This window comes from Asterias rubens, chromosome 13, assembly GCF_902459465.1.
Source record: "Asterias rubens chromosome 13, eAstRub1.3, whole genome shotgun sequence".
NCBI lineage: Eukaryota > Metazoa > Echinodermata > Asteroidea > Forcipulatida > Asteriidae > Asterias > Asterias rubens.
In genome coordinates this window covers 363,695-384,392 of record NC_047074.1, presented here as the reverse complement: position 1 = coordinate 384,392, position 20,698 = coordinate 363,695, and the positions used below count along the sequence as shown (strand labels likewise).

Sequence of the window (20,698 nt, the reverse complement as noted above, 5' to 3'; positions counted from 1 at the left end):
GTAATAAGCTTGTTTCTATTTACATATTTCAGTCGTATGTTTGGTGTTTTTGAGTTTTTGTGGACATTTCTTTTAGACTGTTATGTCTGGATTTCGTGCTTACTATGTTAATATACTTTCTGCTGTGCAGAAGTCTGTTTTGATATATTCAACCTGATTTGGTTCCTCATCAATTTGCTAAGCAGAGATATCTTGCTTAGTAGAAATGAGTCATTTTGTCATGTCCCTAGTTAAACAAATTGTTTCTGAAAGTATTACCTGGCCATAATTACTGTAAGCATTTTTTGGCTAAAATGGCTGAATCAACAATGTTATTGTACACATTTACATGTACAGATGACAAAATAGAAATAAAACTAACTCAGATAAGAAATTGACTTGTCAGATAAAACTTAAGATTGACAGATGATCGTATTGGACTAGGCTGTGGCTATAAACAAAGCTCTCAATAATTATAGATTGTCACTTTTCTTCTTTTCTGATTCCCAATTCATCCTGTTTATTTCTCTGTCATGATCAAGTTGTCAGCTCAATGTTCTTGTGAAATGAATAATCAAAATGCAAAAAGAAAAACTTCATTGCCCAACCCTAACCCTAAATTTGCATAAGAGCAAACTCTTGCTTAATTGTCTGTAACTAATGTTAATTAAGTTGATTTCCTGTTGTACCTGTGCTCAGTGAATAGGAATATATTCTTATCTGGGTGTAGTTTACAACTATTTATAATGTTATAATGCCACGATGTTCACAGTGCCTTGGTTATAGCCCCTGCCTTAGAACTTCATCATTCTGGAACCAAACATGACTACTTGGATGTTAATATAGAACTCAAAGTATCAGCAACCACAAATATTTGTTTGTATTTTGTATTATGGGGAGAAAATGGATGTCTAAATAAGAAGAAAAAGGATGTAGCAGAAAAATGTTTTATTTACAGTATACTATTAGAAGGTGAACATGGTAACATTGCATTTCACATGTTTTATAAACTTTACACTAAGAATTAGGCTACATTGGTATATCTGCAGTCCTTTGTGCATCTAGGGTGTTGACTACAACTATTCACTGATAAAATTTAAGTTTTGTACATATTTCTGTAAAAACAAAACAAAAACCTTGTAAATAAAACTGTATTAATAACCCATGCACTTATATAATATACACTCTATGATGTTTTCTGCAATAAAAGAATTTAACTTTTGATGACAAATTTACTTATGATTTCTTCTGTGAAGTTTTGAAAATTAATAATATCCATAGAAACCTATTCAATTAATTTATTTAAAAAACCATGATGAAAAAATTCAGCAGATGTGAAAATCTATGATCAACAAACGTCTTGTATCTGACTAAACGATGTCAACTTCAGCTAATTAGAAATTTCCTCATAGGTCGCCCTTTACCAAGGAGAAAATGCCTTGGTGCCCTTGCCCTTCCAAAAAAAAAACATACAGGCCTGTTCTTGGTAACCCTCCACCTTTAAGACGCCCCACCTTCAGTCTTCAACTCTCCTTCCGTGCTTAAAGGTGACTGCATACTTGCAGCATGAACCAGCGACATCAACATGTTGGTCTCTGCACCTGACGTCCCAGATGGTGAATCTTGCGGCTCGACCTTCACGCTCGGCATTTCAACTTTGACCTTTGGCGATGGCTGCTGGGGTGGTCTGGTGATAACAGTTGATGACTGGGTCACTACAACGATCTTCTGTGTGGAAGTGCCTGCGGGAGTCGGGGTGCTAAACTTTGGGGTTGTAGTCTTACTGCCACCGATGACTTTGACGAACGTTGTTTGGGTTGGAGTGGAGGGCGGTGAAGTAACTATTGTTGATGTCTGAGAAAGAAAAGAAATTGAGTTAGTTAAAACGCACATCACAGATTACATAACTCAATCAGATTTATAGAAATAGTTGTTTATGGCCCCTTGCACCAATGTCAAAAGCGTCAACTGTCAGCTGAGCTTGCTACTTTAGAAGTTAAACGTCACAATCAAATGATGGTAGGCATGTAATGCCACATTGCTTAATGAACTCTACACTGTATAGCACAAAAATGGCTCAACCAAGATTATTAGGGAGACCACCAACAAAATGCTATAGAGCTAAGTTGGTAGAGCGGCACCACAATAAACCTTGGTTTGAATCCCACTCTAGTCTAGTCCCATTCTTTCTTTGTTAAACCCCAAACCAGGATAATTGAGATGATGATGTCGAGTGAACTTGGTCAATCGACAAACATCTTTGAGGAAATAATAAGACGACACTTACTTGAAGCGGAGACACAATGGTGGAGCTTTTAGAGTTTGGCGTTGTCACAATGACAATCTTCTGGGAGCTTGAGGCTGCTGGGGATGAGGACAACCTCTGGAAGGTTGGTCTTGTTAGGAGTGTTGGGGTTCGAGGTATACCTGCTGACATAGGGGTTGTATGTGATGAACCACCAGGTATAGAGGTACGAGGAATAAGTCCAAGGCTAGAGGCGGAGCGAGCCTGTAGAGGAACGATAAGGATATTCACAATAATTTCAGGAAAATTTACTCTCATACAATGTTGATGAATTTGAATTCCGACTGATCTTTTAACCAGATTAAGGTTACCAGGCAAAACACCATATCATTTTTTTAATGTTTAACTGGTATCTTGCTCATTATTGCAAACCAGGGATTTTCTAAGCAGTACGTTCTGCTTAAGCAGCTCTATGATATAGGACACTGGACATGCAACAGCACTACTTGTGACTCACACTATCCCAGCATTCTACATGTTCTATCTTGGGTGGTATGGTTGGTAGTGGTTTCTTTCCTTGCCTTCCACCTCTAAGACTCCGATTTGAATCCTGCCGAAGGGCTACATGGATTGGGGTTTCAGTCTCTGCTAAACTGCGTGGGTTTTCCCTGGAATCATTCCCTAGGGTTGTCTTCCAAAATCTAAAAATAAAACTTCCTTCCTTGTCCTCTCTCCATGGGGTTTCTTGGCTAGTACAGTGATTAAGTTTGCTTTTCTGAGAGTCCTTGATCCCACAAATAAATGAAATAAATACAAATTAATAAATGAAATGAAATCCTCTGTACCCACCTGGGATAGATTCAATGATGGTCTCCCATGATGACTAGAAGAAGACTGGGAACCAGACAGAGCAGGCTGAGTTCTCAGCTTAATAACCTGGGCAAATAGTGCGGTACCCAAGAAGCCAAATTCAGCCTTGTATGCGTCAACTTCATCTGGGGTGGACCGGGTCTGTTTCAGGTATGGACCGCAGTGTTTCTGAGATAAACAAACAAGAAAAGAAAAAAACATTTTAAGAATCTAAGGAGCCTCGTCACATGAGGCAACTTTTACAGGCAAAATGGAGGCAACCAACCGCAGTGCATGCTACAAGACCATTTTGTTGTTGGCACATGAGTATTTTTTTAAACAGTTTCTTACGATCCCCAAGAAAAAAACGTAAACAGTCAAATGTGAATGCCTTTTCTTCTTGCCTAGCAGAGTCGTTCTCATATGCCAAAATAAATGTCAGGCCATAACTATTTTTTGCATTTATACCATAGATCATTTTGGTTGATAAGCAGTTTGCAACAGGTAATTGTATTTTCTCAAAAATATAACATTGAACATCAAATGATAGAAGTTGTGACTGCAGTCTTACCAGTACAAGTTGTATGAGATGATCTGTAGCATTCTTATCCACATTACCAACGATGGGTGACTCCGACGCCAACCTAACCCTGTCGCTGATTGATGGAAGTTTACCTAACACCATTGTCTTGATGATCTGAACACATTCAAAACAAAGGTATTGTTGGTTTTTAGTCTTGGCAGAAATCTTCTAGAAAGGGAAGGGGGTGGAAAGCTCTTGAATTTTACTCAGACATAAGACATAAAGGGACATAACAAACTTTTAATTAATCTCCAAAAAGAAGAAAAGTGAACCCAAGATTTCTTTACAGCAGTGCAAATAACTGAATTCTTTTTTGCTTAATATGAAATTACCAATATGGTAAATTTTGTCAAACTAACTTTCTAGCTGAGGTTTGCCGTATCACCATGTGTAAATCTCTTTGGGTAGTGTTGGTTCGGAGAATAACTGGTGATTGAAACTAACTTTCTGTGCGTTAAAGTAAGTGTTTGGTAAGCCAATTGTTTAGCGCCCTCTACATGCCATATCTGGATCATAATGCGAAAAACTGACCTCGGTTCCAAGTTCACACAGCCCAGAGAGGGCACCATACACTGCAGCCATTGTTGCCTTCTCATCGCACAGACACTTGTCAAACGTCTTAGAAATACGCAGCTGTAAGTTGTTTGTCGTCGTGCTGAATTTTCTGCAGAGGGCAAAAAGAGAAGAGTAAGCTAGTAAGATCCATCTTAGCTGTAAGATCAATCTTAGCAGAAATCAGATAAATTGTGCAATATAATTCTTGCAGTGTATCTATCCTCGCCTTCCACCTCTAAGACCCGGTTTGAATCCCAACGGGGGCACTGTGTGGATTAGGTTTTCAGTCCCTACCTGACTGCGTGGGTTTTACACCCTAGAATATTTCTGTAGGGTTTTCCTCACACATCTAAAACTTAAACTTCCTTCTTTGTCTTATCTCCTTGGGGTTGTTGGCTAGTACAGCAATAAGTTCGCTTTTCTAACAGTCCTTGGCTTAACGACCAGAATAAATTTAATGAAACTTACTTGCAGATGCCAGAGATAAGTCTGGATGCAAAATCTCTTAATGCCCAATGATTCTCAACGTCTGGTCTTAGACAGAGTTGCTTGCTGACGATGCATGTCATGACGGCTGGTACTAACTCATGAAGCTGAAATATTAACAAACAAGTTTGTGGTTAGATGCATAAACCATTGATGAGAAATGCATTAAAAGTTCAGTTTATTTGTGCTCAATCAAGTTAAAAATAGAATGAAAGTTTGAAATAATTAAAATTTGATTAAGTAATGAGCAAGTTTGTAGTAGGAGACCTATTATACCATTGTGAAACAGAAATTTTAAATCAAACAATTTGAGAAAACATAAATTAAAGATTGGGGGGCTGTTTTGAAAACTTGCTAATTTCTAATTTACTAGTCCAGAGAAAATAGAATTAGCTGTTGTAAAGAGCTTACCAACCAAAAGAACCCACGGTCTAAATGCAAAATTGGCCTGACGTTTGGGCCCTAGCAGAGTCTTTCTCCAAGGCTAGAATCAAAACTTAAAATGAAATGACACCATTTTGCTTCTTACTTACATATTTTTCGAGGTACAGTGTGGTATTATCCATCAGTGCCTTAACCATCCTCATAATATAGATGAGTAGAACCAGATTATTCTGAACGACGTTTACTTTCACTCCTTCTGAGATGAAAGTGCTGAATCTTGGTAGCATCTGATACAGTCCAGGATCGCTAGTCAAGCTGTTCAGAGCTTCCTTTAAACATAAAGGCCATCAAAAGATCATTTTCATTTCAGCTTAGTGAAAACAAATTTTGATTTCATTATGGACATGAATTTGCTTAAATGGCTAAATAAACCACTTGCCAATGATGAATTGATGCTCTACTTCTCATGTGAGGTTGTCCCCTTGCACCCCGCACCTACACCCGGTATAGCCAACAAACATTTACAGTCAGCTCACCAACATTACAGTGGCTGATTACGCTTAGCATGTTTTCATTGTTTGTCCTCAGAGATGCCCATTAATGTTCCAAAGATTAAAATAGAAAATTCCATCTTACTGCTCTTCTTGTTTCTGATGATCCGACGCATGCCTCCGTTATCTCCTTGTAGTATAATTGTTGCTCCTACAAGAAATTAAATAACATTGGCTCAATAATATTCATTAGATTATTAGAGAGGCGTTTTCTTTTATTTCATTTGGGATTTAATAAAGAAAAATTGACTAGAGAGCGGGATTTGAACCAACGAACTCAGGTTAAAATCGCACTCTAGTAAGTCGGATAGTACATTGATTAGATTAGCTTTTCTGAGAGTCCTTGGCTTTACGACCAGAATTAATAAATGAATTTAAAAGAAAAAGTACTTACCACAGACAGTTCATGTGTTATAACAGGTTTGAGTTTGACTGCTTCAGCTACCAATGCCCCTTTGCCTTTGAGTCCATGGGGTGTAGGTTTACCCCCATCCTCTCCTGGCTTGCCTCCAAGCTGGTCTTTGGATAACGGCTTCTTGGGGATTAAGGTGTCCGTTGCTTCTGTCTTCTGCTGATCTCGTCCAACTAATGTGAAGAGAAAAACAGCGGAATTGTTTAACACTTTTATTAATTAAAGAAATTCTAAAAGGTCAGCAACTAACACAAAGATTCTAAATCTGAAAGCCTATTCGGCGATGGACAAGCAAATCCATGAAATTGTCCCAGTTATGAATATATATTTGTTGGAATTGGAATATTGATAGTTTTGACGCACCTGGAGGTGGATTCTCAGGAATAGCCGGTTGAACTCCTTCAATACTTAACCAATGAGCTGTGGATAAAGAACAATGTTCATTATATTTACATACATGTACATATATTTGTGTTCTTTGTGCCGAATTAAGATCTAGGTGCAACTTTGTGGCTACTTGCAGCTCCACATAAGTGAAGATAACTGGAACCATTTTTTATTTACCTTTCAACAAAAACTCAACTTTGAAAATTCATTGCCTGATTCTAAGTCAACTCCATCAAATAAACAAATACACTGAGCGCAGGAAAATCATGCAAATATAGCTTACCAGCTACAATGCAACGCAATATAACTTGCTTTTGACTGGTATGGATTCTCGCTTAGCACAATATTTCACTAAGCAATATGACTAACCTTTAAGGCTGACGTCTATAGGCACCTTAGGTAATGGTGTACTGATTATATCTGATAACTCAACTTCTTTCTCTTCAATAAAATGCAGCTCTCGTCCGCCACCGCTGGCAAAGCGGAATGGGATGGATTCAGGAGTGGTAAAACCATAGAGAGGCTGTATGGAAATCAATAAGAACAAAGAGAACAAAATAGAAGGAACTTAAGGGCAATCACTTTACGCTAACAACAATTTCATTTGTAAAAGGATTTTCAAATATTTTTTTAAACTATAGTCTTGGTGCAAGGCGTTATTATGGATGTTATTGTTACACGACCACCATGCTTATAAACAACTCACCCACAGTGAGTGCTAGCGGGGACTATCATTTTTTTTTATCTGTGAGGAGTGGTTCTTTGATCAAGTCAGGTCATAATTTTTCTGATTTTTCTGAAACACAAACCACTAGAAATCAGACTTTAGTAGGAAAAATGTCATGCTTGGAAGTAGACTGTACCTCAACATTCTGTATCCTCAAGGCGTTGTCAAAATCTGATGTCGACACTCTCTTCCTTTTACTCTGCCTTGCAAACTTTTCTGACTCCTGTGGGCAAAAATAGCAACAAATATTAAAATGAGTTTATCCGCAAAGATTGATAATTCATTACAGATTCCTCAATACTCCACGAGGAAAAAAACCTCATAGATTTATTTTAAAGGCTGAACATTTCTTATCACTGTTAGAGTTGGTCCAGAGTAGAAATAGGCAAAATTTTGCATAAAGATAACATCACATTCCTCAACGTCCTGGTGAGAAAATACAATTTCTCTATTTTGTCCTTGGTTGGATTACCTTCTTCCAAGAGACAACAAACTTATGTTCAGTCTGCCGAAACCCATGTCACATATGTTTTCCCACTTATATTTTTCACTGAAGAAAAAACCCCTATGCCTTAAAGAATAATTCAACATTAACAATTAAAAATTCAAGGTTTAAGTCCTTACTTGGATGAGATTCTTGAGTCTGAAGGTAACATCTTCAGCCAACATGAGAGACGCGTCATCAGGAAGATGAGAAACACCGATGGATTCAGCAATGACCTTCACTGACTCAGGGGTCAAGTTTGCTTTAGCTTTCTTGCGTGGTTTGTTGGGAGCCATGATTGACTCTTCACAGCTCTAGTTGGAACTAGTCAACAAGTCACAAGCACCTCAAATATTAAACAAAAACAATCTTTTAGCATCTTTCTGGAACGAAGAACTTAAGAAGGAGATTGCGGCTTTATGGCACCAATGGACCATTCCGGCTTTCCACTAAGCTCCGCCCACCGCACACGTGAGCAAGACACGTGTACGAACATTCCCAATGAAATTCTGCACGATTCTGCCGCGCGTGCCAAATATATACGCGCACGCATGACCGAGTTTGTCCGACCACAATCACTGCTGTGATTGGTCAAATGGGTGAACACGCACAGTTTGATTGATAGGATCGGTCCATTGTTTTACTGATTGATTCAATCAGTAAAACAATTGGTGCCATAATAAAGCCGCAATCTCCTTCTTTGTTTTAATTTGAAAACAAAGAATTTGTTATCGCAACTAGGTCTATGTTGATGATAGTTGAAAACATCCCTTGCTTGAAATAATTTCCGTCTGAAATGTCAAACTTCAATTATTTGATGAGAAATAAATAATCTAACTTCGCGTTTGGATTTATCGCTCAGCAGTGAGCGTTTTATTCATTTTTATTTTTGCATCGATGCAATGCAAAATTTGTTATCGGTTTTTCACTATTCTCTCGACCCAGATATAGATAGATGGCCTTTTGTTAGCAAAAACAATTCTGTAATGTTCCTGTAATGTTCGAAAAAATATGCAGAACAGCAGAAATATTGTAAAACTTGAAATCACTAAAGGATGCTGTACCTTACAATCTTACGCCCACGGTTGCTCGGAGATTACAAAACCCGCAGACTCATTCAGAAATCTAAAAACCAGAGGGAAAAGCAGAGAAGAAAAATATTGTTGTGCGCGCTGCCATTTTGATTCCATTTGACGTCTGGGTATGCGACAGTAAGTGTGTACATCAACCTCCGCTCTTAAACATTGAAAGACACTATCGACTCCGCAGGCACCAGACTCAATCAATTACTTGGTAGAGTCTACTATTTTTGTAGGTGTGTACGTAATTAATTTTCTTTGTTTGTTTCACACCAACTGCTTATTTCAAATTATAATTTTTCAAAAATGTATTTTAATGCTTATTTTTATATTTCTGGTTACAATAGTATAAATATTTTGCTTTAAAAAAAAAACCAATTTGAACAATTTGTAAAGTTTTGGCGCATGATATACCCACATTATAATGGCAGAATCTATATTGGGAAGACGCGTAACTACAACAATAATAGGACCGTCTGCAGGTGAATGGGGTGCTGCAGGTGTTTGGGGAATATTTGGTGGTCCGTTCGTGGTTTAGGGAGCTAGAATCACTGATTTATGTCGTAGACGGTAAGTAAGAGGAGATGAGAAAGTCTCGATCTGGAGAAAGTCCTCATCATTGACATTAAATTGTGTCTATGTGAATTGTAGTACAATTTGTACAACCTTTGTTTTAATGTTTTCACTGAAGTGTAATTATATTGTATCTTTGACATTGTCCCCCTTTTGTTGGGGGTGTGGTCAGATGGGGATAGGGGTACTGTATGGGGTAGTCATATATCTGGGGCTAGGCATGGGGAGGTATGTAGGGAGATCTCATGTATAGGATGTAGACTACATTGTAGTACTTTCCATTGGCATTCACTAAAAAAATGAATACCCAAAATCAGGGCAAGAGAAATATTTGTAGTAGGTATTTATGGGAGTGTGTGTCATTGTTTTTTTCTAATTCATCAAGTGTATTTCCTTTCCCTGTTTCCAGATCTTGCGATTCCTGTTTAAATCACAATGGTACTCTTCCTCAACATCAGTATCGGCCAACGAGTCGAGGTTTACTTCAAGGGACAAATCTTCTCTGCTACGGTTAAATATAAAGGAGGATTATCAAACGTCACTGGGGACTGGGTTGGGGTAGAGTTGGACAAACCAGGTAGGAAAAACCAAGTGGATTGATGGAACATAAGACAGACATCCCCTTTTGTGAAATAACCCATAGCAATTGCCATGGTGCCCTGGGCTGTAGCTGTGGCACCCTTTGCATTTCCTTTAGTTCAGATGTTCGTTGTGGAATGTAACTTTATCAAACGTAATCCAACATTAATTATCCAACATAAATTATGTGATTTTTATTTTGCAGTTGGCAAGCATAGTGGAATCTTCAAAGGTCGAGAATACTTTACCTGTAAAACAAAACATGGAATATTTGTCCATCCTTCTAGAATTCGGTTCACCCCTTTGAAAAGAAAGTAAGTTTAATTTCGTAGTATGAGGAAGCAAAAAAAGTTTTCATTCATTCATTCATTTCAACACATTTATTTCAATGTTGCCATAAAGTTACATTTGTGTAAATCATTAAAGTTAATATACATGGTAATGAATAAAGAATGGCAAACCACAGATGAAGTAAAGACAATAACAATTTACACCGAAGTTGAGTAAATAATGACAAACAGGACAACATCTAGGCATAGGGCTTGCTTTAATAACTTGACTTAACTCATATAAATAATTTGTATTTTAGCTAACATTGATGTGTTATTAGCACTGATTCAGTACTCCAAGAATTCTGTGAAAAAAATCCACAGGACAATCAATCGTGTGGGATTCGGACCCAAGACCTTTGCATTTGCTAGAGCAGATGTCTTACCTCTAGACCACCGAGCTAACCCGATGGATAGCAGCAGATACATCTATTTACTCAATTTGTGTTCTTCCTTTCCAGTATATTTGATACGTACAAATCAGTGAGTCCACGGTCGTATGTTGAAGAAACTCTGTTTAGACCAACCTCAGGTATGTCAACTTTTTAAGAATGCTATCATTATTATTCCCATTCTAAATGTATATTTAACCCGTGTACCTTTACAAATTTGTCTTTCAATTTCCCTGAAGTTTTCTTTTCATTATTCCTAACAGCACCACGAGTTATTGGCCCATACGACCCAGTCTCCGTGTCGGAAACCTTTGCTAGATCGGCATCTGCAGGATTTTATGGTAAGATACAAATTCAGTTTCAGATTCTTTCCAAGAATAATCTTTTTGCGCTCAAAATAAAAGTGCATCAAGGCACACCGTCATTTCCTTTGTTTACTTCAGATTTCTTGTCATAACATTAATATAATTGTTCTCTTTCCAGATATGAATGCTTCCTGGCACGCTGGTAAAAAATGTCTTTCAAAGTCGGAGAGTTTCGCTTGCGCTCCTACCCCGGACTTCCATCGTAGTCACAACATCGGCAGAACATTAACTCCTAAGAAACCTCAACGTCCAAAATCAGCCATGGATTTGAGTATTTCTAACGGCAGGACATCACCATTACGGACATTCTACAGTCGTACGGATTCACCGTTTATTAGCAGTCCAGCGGTACCGAAGACGCATATGCCTAGTGAGGCTTTAAAGCTACAAGATATGAGGGGTTGGTCTTGTACCCAGAAGCCTCGAGAATGGTCAATATGATATGGCAAGACGGGTTGATGTGTCTGACCAGTGTTAGAGGTCTCAGTCTCAATCTTGACTCCATCATTTGTACTGACTCCATTGATTGATACAACATTAAATTCAGTATATCAGGGAGATTTATTCAATACTTAATACATTCATATCAGTAAGTATAACAAATGGCGACTTATTGACCAACTGCACCCAAAGAAAGTTAGTTTAACTGCTAGTTAACAAACTACCAATCAGTCGCCAGACCATTATTAGACTTGAGCCTCATTTTGAATCTTATAGACTATTTAAGCAAAACCTAAGATGGCTACACAAGTGCTATTAAGTCATCTGCAACTATAATATTCTCAGGATTAACAAAACACGATGCTGAAGTTTTATATAAAAACAGACTGATATTTCAACAAATGGTCCTATTTTACTTTAGAGTAATTAGTTTTTATATTTTGATATCTTTAAGAGCAGACTTGTTTGATAAGACATCTAAATGTGTTTTGCTGAATGTTGACGTGTGTGAGAACTTTTTAAAATATATTCCCTCATTAGTTTAAAGTAAATAAAATAAAAACAATTCATAAACTAAAGCTTGACTTTGATTTCTTTGTAGTGCTTTCTTGCTTATCTAATGAGAAAGAAAAAAAAGTTTCAACTTCTCTAGCAATAGCCGAAACTCTTCCAAAATCTACCCATAGTCTTCATAGCCTAATTTCACAGAGCTGCTTTAGCAGAAAATAATGTTTTAAACAAAATTCCTGTTGAACAAAAAATAGCAGAATACCAGTCACAGATTTTAGTAAGCAGCATTGCTTCTTCAGCAGCTCTATGATATTGGGATTCAGTGGTTTTTTAAGCACAGTCTTTTCCTTGACAATTGAGGGGAAAAATTCCTACAAAATGATGGCAAAATGATTAAAAACAAAACTCGCCAAGAGTTGAAACATTGAGTATAAATAAAAACAATTGTAAAAAGTCTGCAAAGCAACATGGCTCTCATCTACTGACAAATACACAGAACTCAACAGCTGTTAAACAAAGAAGCAAAAAATGTTGACAAAAAATCCTAACGAGAAAAAGAGGTTGATGCAATCACTTTTGTTTCTTATCCGACATGAGGCTGTTATGTAATGAGTTGACATCGTTAACGAATACATCCATTTCTAAGAGACCGTTTTCATCAAACCAAGATCCTACCGATTTGGTGACCGAGTCCTCTCTATTGGTATTGGTGGTGTGGTCGGTGTAGTTCAAAACTAGGGTGTACATGTCGTCAAATCTGAGAAGGGACAAAGAGAAGAACAAATAATAATTATTTGGTAAGTGTATACCTACTTGCTGGGTAAATTTTCTTTTGAGAACTTTTTTCTACTGCCGCGGATAGATTTTGGGGAACTCGGGAGACTTCTCAATTCTAAAAAGAACTGTCCTGCTTATTAACTACTACCTGGGCGGAAGGTAGGATATGAGCCGGAACTCTCCCTTAGTGGATCAAAGGGACTTCTCTTTGTTATTTTCAATGCAGTGGCGTGAGTTCCTAATGGGTCCTAATGGGTCTAGCCTGCTCTAGTCATTTGAAGGGGCATCAAGGCCAGGACAAGGCGCACATTAAAGTTTTGTCTAGCCTGCTCTAGTCATTTGAAGGGGCATCAAGGCCAGGACAAGGCGCAAAACGTATCATGGCCTCTGAGTAATTCCAGGACTACACTATAAGCAAATTTAATTCATGGGAAATGTTGAAACCCTGAGATGCAATGCCCCTGCCAGGTCCAATAAGAACAACAAAGACAATCGAAGCATAATGATTAAGACAGTAAGCTACCAAACACTGGTTCTTTTCAGAACCTAAACACGATTTCCACACAGTGTTACCGCAAACCTTACTCTTCTACTCAGAACCCTAATCAGAGGTTAAACCTGGCGTAAACTTACCTCTTCATGTAAGAGTCAACAATCCAGATGTTATCTGGGTCAACCCCAGCAGGATCTTTCTGATGAACAACTAGAAAATGATTCTGCTCAATGAATGAGGTGTACAGGGTAAGCACGCTCATCATGGCAAAATATGTGAGAAAGAGTTAAGGATCACAATTTCATTTCTATTGCATTTATTAATTCTGGTTGTGAAGGCAAGGACTCTAAGACAAGCAACTGTAACCAGTAGCCAAGAACCTTCTTGGAGAGAAGACAAGGCTTAACATTAGTGACGTGGTCATTGGGCCAATAACATTCCTATAATCTTTCTCAGCTTCATCCCTGGGCTGCCATGGCCTTCCAGTGCCTTTATCATACACAATTTCAACCTCTACACTCAGAAATAACCCATTTATACCCCTGGGTAAAGAGAAGCAATTATAGTAGACCATCTTGTCAAGGACACAAGTTTCATGGCCGGGATTCGAACCAACACTTGATTACTAACCACCAGAACTTTAATTCGATGCTTTAAATAACTAGGCATGACACGACCATACAATACTAAGTTTCTTTGTAAAGGATATGATATGACGCATACTGCCAGTACAAGTCTTGATTCAGGGAATGGATGGAGGTAGTCGTACACTAAAGCTGTAATGGCAAACAGGCAGGATACAGTGCAGATTGCGAGACGTTTGTCTATCATACCATGATTCTCAACATAGTTGAAGCGTGTCGTCAAAATCTGAAGGGGAAAAAAACATTAAACAAAGTTGTTTTTATCATAAAACAAGGTAAAGGTCCAGACTTTGTGAGTGGAATTTTCATTTTGTAAAGGTCACTTCATTTGGAAAATCTTAAAAACACTGGGAGCTTTTGAAGGGGCACCAAGGCCAAGACCAGGGGCATTGGAGGGCGAGGCCATGGTTTTCATGGCATTCATGTCATTCATGTAATTCCAGGTATGCTCTTTATTTTACTCACCAATCTAACAGCATCATCCAATGCATTCTTGACAGCCGAGCCATTCCATTTATCCACTTTCACCGGCTCACATAAGGGCTGTATCGTAAACAATCATCGTAAATAATCAAAATAAAATTAAGACAAACTGTTATTCTGCAACTTCTGTCAGGACAGATTTAAATGCAGAAGTCGGAGAGTACATTTCTACCTCCCTGATCTTATCAATTGACTGTTGTTGTTGGCTTTGCCAAAAATGTCCTGATCTGTTCATGGAGGTGGATCTGCTTGACTTGGATTGTTGGAAGGTAATTTCATTAAATTGCACTTTCAGCTTTTTTACCTGCAAAGCGGTAACATGTCTGGGCTTGTTTGGGGTTGGGCAAACAAAAGGATAACTTTCCGTATGGCGCCACCACTTTTTCACTAATTTTTACAACAAGGGATATCTCATTCCAATCATTGATTGACAGAGATTGAGGTAAATTAGAATGAGATAGTATATTATCATATCGAATGAACAAGTGGTGGCGCCATCCGGAAACTTTTCCAAACAAAAATTTCATTTCAAAAAGCAAGGAAGGGAGGCTTGGATTGGAGGAATTCAATAAGTAAAGAAAGTAAAACCATGGTAAAAGTTAAAACAGATGAAATAAAAACTAAATAAACAGGTGTTTGAATGATTCTGAAATTAATTAAAGCCATTGGACCCTTTCGGTAAACAGTATTGTCCAGGGCCCACACTTCGTGTATCACAAATTCTATATCAAATAACAAACCTGTGAAAATTTAGGCTCAATCGGTCATCGGAGTCGGGAGAAAATAACGGGAAAACCCACCCTTGTATCCACGCGTTTCGCCGTGTCATGACATGTGTTTAAAATAAATCCGTAATTCTCGCTAACGAGAATTTATATTGTTTTACTGTTTTCTCAAAAAGTACAGCATTTCATGGAATAATATTTCAAGAGAAGTCTTTCACCACTACCTTCTGTAAACCCTGTAAGTTATTTGTAAATCTGTGAACTTTTAATTTTTTTTCTGTACCGAAAGGGTCCAATGGCTTTAAATGATATTGCATGAAATATTCGAATATCCATATTGTATATTTTAAGGGCAATTTAAATTAAATTTCACTTTCTTCAGGTGTCTTTCTTTTTACTAAAAATATTGCATTGGGAACGACCGGGCTCTCGCGGCTCTACACGGACGGACAACGGTCGATTGTCTCCACCACTCTAGACTGCGATAGCCCGTTGTCCATATGTCAAGAAAAACACAAGCTTCTTACATACAAACAGAAAATGCACCAACATACTAAAACCTACAGTTTAATGCTACAATAAAGACTATTCACATAAATGTATTTAGTTTGTAAACAAATGTTGTTGTATCAGGATATTGACAGAAATATTTTTTTTACTCACGTTCTCTTTTCCCGAAGCAGCCATGTTTTTGCAGAAATAATGTGAAGTACACGTATATCTAACGCGCGGTGGCGCCCTTCCAAAATCAACCGCCAGTCTGTATGAAATTTGCATAATAATGACGAAAGCGGTAACTTTAATCCAATAACTGCAAATTGCTGTTTATTCTATTTTTATGAATAAGATCAGCGAGATTTTTGGTTCAAGGTTTTTTCTTTAAAGAAAAGTCTTAAGGGGTGACTTGCAGGGGTGACTTTGATTTCAGTCTGGCAAAAAAATAACCATAATTATTTTATCAACTTAAAATTGAATTCATGTGATTTCATAATAAACTTTTTGAGAAGTCAAATAATTAAAGAGATAGCGCAAACAGATTATGAAGTACAGATGATGTGGTTTATTTACAGTCAGATAAACACATAATAGAGCACCCATTTTTATAATATTGTTTATTATTCACAATCATACACAAAGCATTCTGTTATATAAGGCAGATATGTACAAGCAAAATAACTATGAGGTAATAATAATAAACTTAACAGTAACAAAACCTGAACCAATTCTTTCGGTCGTTTTATTGTGACAACATTATGGGCTGTGTTTATTACGCGGCTTTTCTAAATAACTTTTGGTTGAACAAAGACAGGGAGCTTCCTCCGGATTAACATGTGTTGGTGGCCTCCAAATTCTCAATATCTTTTACTGATTGATTTTGCAAATTTTATACAGAAGAATAAAAAAATCATATCAAAATTAGTGTGAGTTATTTTAAGTGGCGTTAAGATGAGTAAATTAATATGCTACAGTAGTGCAAAGATTCCAGAACAATCATCATTTTATAGTTTTGATTTTTATAATGGTGGGTCGTCTTGGAGTTAATTGGTCATTATAAAAACACTTTAATTTACTTGAAATATATTTAAATGTCTTAAAATATATTTAAATATTTATAAATAAGCATTTAAGAGATAACTGTTTTCCTTCTGAGCCTGCTAAAAGCTATAATGATGAATATAAAGTCAACTGTGCAAAGTCAACATATCCACCGAACTTTTTCTTGTGACTATTTTGAGCCAACAAAGTAGAGAAGTTAAAACAACGTTGTGACCATTAAGTTGTAACCATCACCTTCAAGTAATCTACTTAAAAAAACTTGGCATCTTCAAAAAATGTATAAAATACATGCCACTATTCTGTCATTTAGGGACACAACCCGGTTGTTTTCAAGGGGGCACAGGGAGTCCATGAGCTGGAAGCCCCCCTCGAGTGAGATTACTTTACATTCATAAATCAAATAAGAGAATATAAAACGCCTAAAAGACACGTTTGAAATAAAAAAAACTATTCACAAAAATTTCATAAAAAGAATAAATCTGACCAGCCAGCTGATCTCGTTTGCTGATCTGGAAAAAAAAGGATAAATACTTAGAAATTCCATAAATTACAAATCCTGTCATGTTTTGTACATAGCACAGCCACGTTATATACAATAAAACGATTTTGAAGTGGAGTCTTACTTTTTTTAAGTATATGATATTTGGGGAATCGAAACCTGGACCTTCTTCCACTTCATAATTAAGTAACCATCTTAGACTTTCATGTAAATTTTATACAAAATAAAATGAAAAGTTCATTCTCAATACATAAATATACATAAAACAATATACAATGAGGTTTTTTTCAGAATTTAATTAGATCTGTGCATGGAGCATTGCTCCATGATCTGTGACAATATACAAAGCCACAAATTGTTGTACAATTGAACTGCAAGACTTCTTTTATTTTCATTAATCACATGAATGCATATTGAAGACATTCAAACTTTTAGGGACAAACTTGGGCAAGTTTTCAACTGAGAACAAATTAAGAGTAAGAGAAACCCACAATAACTAGTACCATTAAATCTTTTGGGAAAGTTGTTGTTTGTGTGAGCTAGTGTTTTCAGTAATGGCTATGGCTAGCTCACTGATAATCCTTACAGCCACAGCGACCTTGAGACATGGTGGACAAAATACTAGTTTGACACTATCAGGTTTGGGATAATTGTCTGTATACATCCAAACCATACAGTGCACCCGGCCACCATATCTCAAAAAGGCTAATAATGTCCAAGTTGTTTTAGTTAATGGACACAGCATCACAAACAACCCAAGTCCAAGGGACAATGAAGCAGATGGAACAACCAACAACAAATACCATCCACCCTAGTTCTTGTTGAAACACCAAAGAGAATAATCTCAGCACCCCTTGACACCCCTAAAGATGCACCACAAAGACGTATCACAGAAGATCTTGAATTCTCTGAACTTGGGGGACGTCCCATACACTGCCAACTTGCTTTGCACTTCCTCACCAACACAGCACCGTCTTGCAGTACTTTTCTTAGCTCACTCTACACCAGTCTTCCCCTCGTCTTGAAAGAGCATGCAAACAGCGCCCTCTTGGGATTGCTCCAGACCTCACTTCTTACCGATGCCGAATAAACCTTTTCCCTTTTTCTTGAAGACATCTGATGATGATATTCCTCTGGGGAGGTCGATGCTCTTATTTGGCGTCTTCAGAATCTTGTGTTGGTAGGCATACGGCATGGTGGAAACTTTACGAGTCACGACTGTATGTTAGAGACAAGAAATAATGCATAGATTGATGATAAAGATACAATTAAAATCGTAATTGATTGCAGATTATTTATAAATATTTTGGTATAAGAAGGGCAGAAGGGCAACTTTACTCCAGCGTATTTCAAAATCTAAAGCTAGCTTTCCTGAAAGCATCATCTGCACAGGATAGCCCAACCATACACGTTCTGGCAGTTAAAGTTATGATACAAGTTGATTTGAAGGTTTGAGTTCATCTCTTGGTCTTGATAAAGGAACACAAGGAAATATTTACAGGCAACATGTCAACAAAAATAATCTAACAATTAAAATGGAAATGGAAATTTCTTCATGGAGACTTCAAAGAACTTACCTGAAGCATCTTGTGGTTTACCAGGTTGCTGTTCACCAACATTCTTCATTGCAGCTTCACGTGTAGAGCTAGGTATACTGAATCCTACACACACAGAAATAATATTAGGTTGTGATTTTTAGTTTGTGTAATTATTTATTTATGAATCTTCAAATTGGAGAGTCAGTCAATAGACCCTTCCCATGAAATATGTAAATTGCACATAGCGCGTGCGCACTAACGTTTTGGTTGGCAAAATGAGGGAACATCGCGCTGTTTTGTACACGGCTAATGGGTGCGTGACGCAGACGCGATTGCGCGTCTGCTTAGTGCACAACTCTATGGTGTTTCCCAACCAACACGGTCTGTACGCATGCGTGAATGTAATTAGCATATTTCATGGGAAGGGTCCATTGATCGTTTAGGTCATGCAATTAGGACTAGAGAACAGGACAGGGAATTTACAACAACAATCAACAGTGAGCATAAGAATACAACATTGCTCACTAGATTCTACTTCACTTACTATTTTTCAATATCATTAGTCATGTTTCATTTTTGCTTGCATGGTGTTACTATACTTTTGTCCAATGACTCTGTCTTTTGTTATTGTGAGTTCGGACAGAAATATCGCCTAGATTAATTGCAAACGCACCTCTTTGTTGATCTTCAAGGACCATCTCTCGTTCCTTGTTAAACATCTTGAGCCAGAGTTGCTTTTCATCTTCTCCTTTGCAAGATAAGGTGTGTAACTTGTTTGTCTCAGTGTTGTGGATTGTGAAGGCGTGCTTCACTGTTACATTCCAATGGGAGTCTATGGGGAAAAAAATCAAAAATAATTCATATTTTTCAAACAATATTTTAAACCAATTGGGATGCTCCCCTTTTGTAATTGTGTAATTTTATCATTATTACAAATTTTGTATTTTCTGTACATTTTCCTGTAATTCGACCCTTGGTCACCATTGGAATAAACCAATAATGAATCTTGAATTAACTGTTTGCAGTTTTCAAACTGGACCACTCACCTTTCCCATCAGACTTGTCAGAAACGTTACTCATATCAAGATTGATCTTCCGCTTGTACAACAGAGCTCCTTTCCAATCCTGTAAGTAAATGTACAAGTGATTAAGCGTTTTGATTTCCTTTGCAATATTAGAGAAGTAGATTGATGGTTAAGGGATATAGCCAAAAACAGGCACTTCTGATACTTATACACTGTACGTATAGCTTCTTATAATCACAATTAGGACTCCTTTAAGTAATCAAAACTCCTTAGGAATGTGCAGCCCTGGCGGTCAATGCTCATAAATATCGTATCAATCACAAATCAAAATAAAAAAATATTCTCTATTTTAATTAAAGCTACTCTGTAAAACTTGAGTGTTGGTAGTCCACTTTTACACTTCTGACATTACTTGCAAGAAAAATATAAAAAATGAAACATTATAATACATGTGCAGGTCCTACGTCTCTTACCTTTTTACAAACAACTAGCTGATGATCAAAGAGAAACAAGCGCCTGCCAGTAGTTCGTTTGCCTGCCAGAACGATGATGTCACCAGAATGAATCAACTGTGTACTCTTCTCTAGAATGTCTTCACCCTAGGAATAAAAAAATAAAAAAAATAATACAAAATAAATCAAATAATTCAGAGGTTTGTGTTGGAAATTCCCTTTCTTCTTCAAACAGAGACTTCCTATGGAACTTCCTGTTGTGAGTTTCCATTGGAACTTCCCATAGTGAAACTACTTACTTCCCAGTCTCCAATCATCTTCTGCCATGCAGCAATCTTCTCAATGTTCTCAATTCGTCTCTTCCTATCATTGATCGAGACGGCCACATCCTTCATGACTTCTAACGCATCTTGAAGCTCCAGATAGTCAGCATGTTGAGGGCGTGTGTACTTAAGAAGCTCTCGTAGCTGGAGAGGATATTTGCAGATCTTTTGGACTGGGGTTAAGAGGAAGCCATCCAAGCTGATTTCTATCATGTTTTGTAGGAGCCGGCAAGCCTGAATAGTCATAAAGAAATGGCAAAAATTAAAATTGT

At 37.4% G+C, this 20,698-nt stretch overlaps 4 protein-coding genes across 6 annotated transcripts in view; 1 reads left to right on the top strand and 3 right to left on the bottom strand.

Annotated features, from left to right (window-relative positions):
* Window positions 1–912: 912 nt before the first annotated feature.
* Window positions 913–8,826, bottom strand: LOC117298971 (transcription initiation factor TFIID subunit 6-like). Its single transcript, XM_033782368.1, has 14 exons — window positions 8,707–8,826; window positions 7,783–7,988; window positions 7,295–7,381; window positions 6,801–6,954; window positions 6,408–6,464; window positions 6,027–6,217; window positions 5,718–5,783; window positions 5,231–5,410; window positions 4,680–4,804; window positions 4,188–4,320; window positions 3,645–3,770; window positions 3,074–3,262; window positions 2,267–2,488; window positions 913–1,833 (listed from the first exon to the last, which is right to left on the bottom strand). The coding sequence occupies exons 2-14, from the start codon at window positions 7,936–7,938 to the stop codon at window positions 1,480–1,482; spliced, it is 2,040 nt and encodes a 679-aa protein (XP_033638259.1). The 5' UTR covers window positions 7,939–7,988; window positions 8,707–8,826; the 3' UTR covers window positions 913–1,479.
* A 377-nt stretch (window positions 8,827–9,203) lies between these two features.
* LOC117298939 (dynactin subunit 1-like) lies at window positions 9,204–11,419 on the top strand. Its single transcript, XM_033782325.1, has 6 exons — window positions 9,204–9,291; window positions 9,704–9,871; window positions 10,079–10,187; window positions 10,664–10,734; window positions 10,858–10,935; window positions 11,078–11,419. The coding sequence occupies exons 2-6, from the start codon at window positions 9,730–9,732 to the stop codon at window positions 11,398–11,400; spliced, it is 723 nt and encodes a 240-aa protein (XP_033638216.1). The 5' UTR covers window positions 9,204–9,291; window positions 9,704–9,729; the 3' UTR covers window positions 11,401–11,419.
* An 82-nt stretch (window positions 11,420–11,501) lies between these two features.
* LOC117298940 (probable signal peptidase complex subunit 2) lies at window positions 11,502–15,728 on the bottom strand. The gene is made up of 5 exons (XM_033782326.1): window positions 15,696–15,728; window positions 14,290–14,367; window positions 13,890–14,050; window positions 13,321–13,455; window positions 11,502–12,667 (listed from the first exon to the last, which is right to left on the bottom strand). Exons 1-5 carry the CDS (start codon window positions 15,717–15,719, stop codon window positions 12,481–12,483), a joined length of 585 nt encoding a protein of 194 aa, XP_033638217.1. The 5' UTR covers window positions 15,720–15,728; the 3' UTR covers window positions 11,502–12,480.
* Window positions 15,729–16,069: 341 nt separating this feature from the next.
* The window catches only part of LOC117298938, a 42,181-nt gene continuing 37,552 nt past the window's right edge, over window positions 16,070–20,698 (bottom strand). For all 3 annotated transcript variants that reach the window (XM_033782322.1, XM_033782324.1, XM_033782323.1), the window contains exons 15-20: window positions 20,403–20,660; window positions 20,125–20,250; window positions 19,673–19,751; window positions 19,300–19,458; window positions 18,666–18,749; window positions 16,070–18,306 (exon numbers count right to left, since the gene is read on the bottom strand). In XM_033782322.1, coding sequence (XP_033638213.1) covers window positions 18,155–18,306; window positions 18,666–18,749; window positions 19,300–19,458; window positions 19,673–19,751; window positions 20,125–20,250; window positions 20,403–20,660 — 858 coding nt within the window. In that variant the 3' untranslated portion in view covers window positions 16,070–18,154. The remainder of the gene's footprint in view (window positions 18,307–18,665; window positions 18,750–19,299; window positions 19,459–19,672; window positions 19,752–20,124; window positions 20,251–20,402; window positions 20,661–20,698) is intronic.

Excerpts from the sequence above, each read along its gene's own strand:
- LOC117298940 (XM_033782326.1), bottom strand. The coding sequence starts at position 15,719 with ATGGCTGCTTCGGGAAAAGAGAAC. Across the intron at positions 14,051-14,289 it reads TGGATGATGCTGTTAGATTG|ATTTTGACGACACGCTTCAA; the intron begins GTGAGTAAAATA and ends TTTCCCCTTCAG. Across the intron at positions 12,668-13,320 it reads GTTGACTCTTACATGAAGAG|ATTTGACGACATGTACACCC; the intron begins GTAAGTTTACGC and ends GTCCCTTCTCAG.
- LOC117298939 (XM_033782325.1), top strand. The coding sequence starts at position 9,730 with ATGGTACTCTTCCTCAACATCAGTATCGGCCAACGAGTCGAGGTTTAC. Across the intron at positions 10,188-10,663 it reads TTCACCCCTTTGAAAAGAAA|TATATTTGATACGTACAAAT; the intron begins GTAAGTTTAATT and ends CTTCCTTTCCAG. Across the intron at positions 10,936-11,077 it reads GGCATCTGCAGGATTTTATG|ATATGAATGCTTCCTGGCAC; the intron begins GTAAGATACAAA and ends TTCTCTTTCCAG.
- LOC117298971 (XM_033782368.1), bottom strand. The coding sequence starts at position 7,938 with ATGGCTCCCAACAAACCACGCAAGAAAGCTAAAGCAAACTTGACCCCT. Across the intron at positions 4,805-5,230 it reads CACTGTACCTCGAAAAATAT|CTTCATGAGTTAGTACCAGC; the intron begins GTAAGTAAGAAG and ends TTAATATTTCAG. Across the intron at positions 3,771-4,187 it reads TGTGTGAACTTGGAACCGAG|ATCATCAAGACAATGGTGTT; the intron begins GTCAGTTTTTCG and ends GAATGTGTTCAG.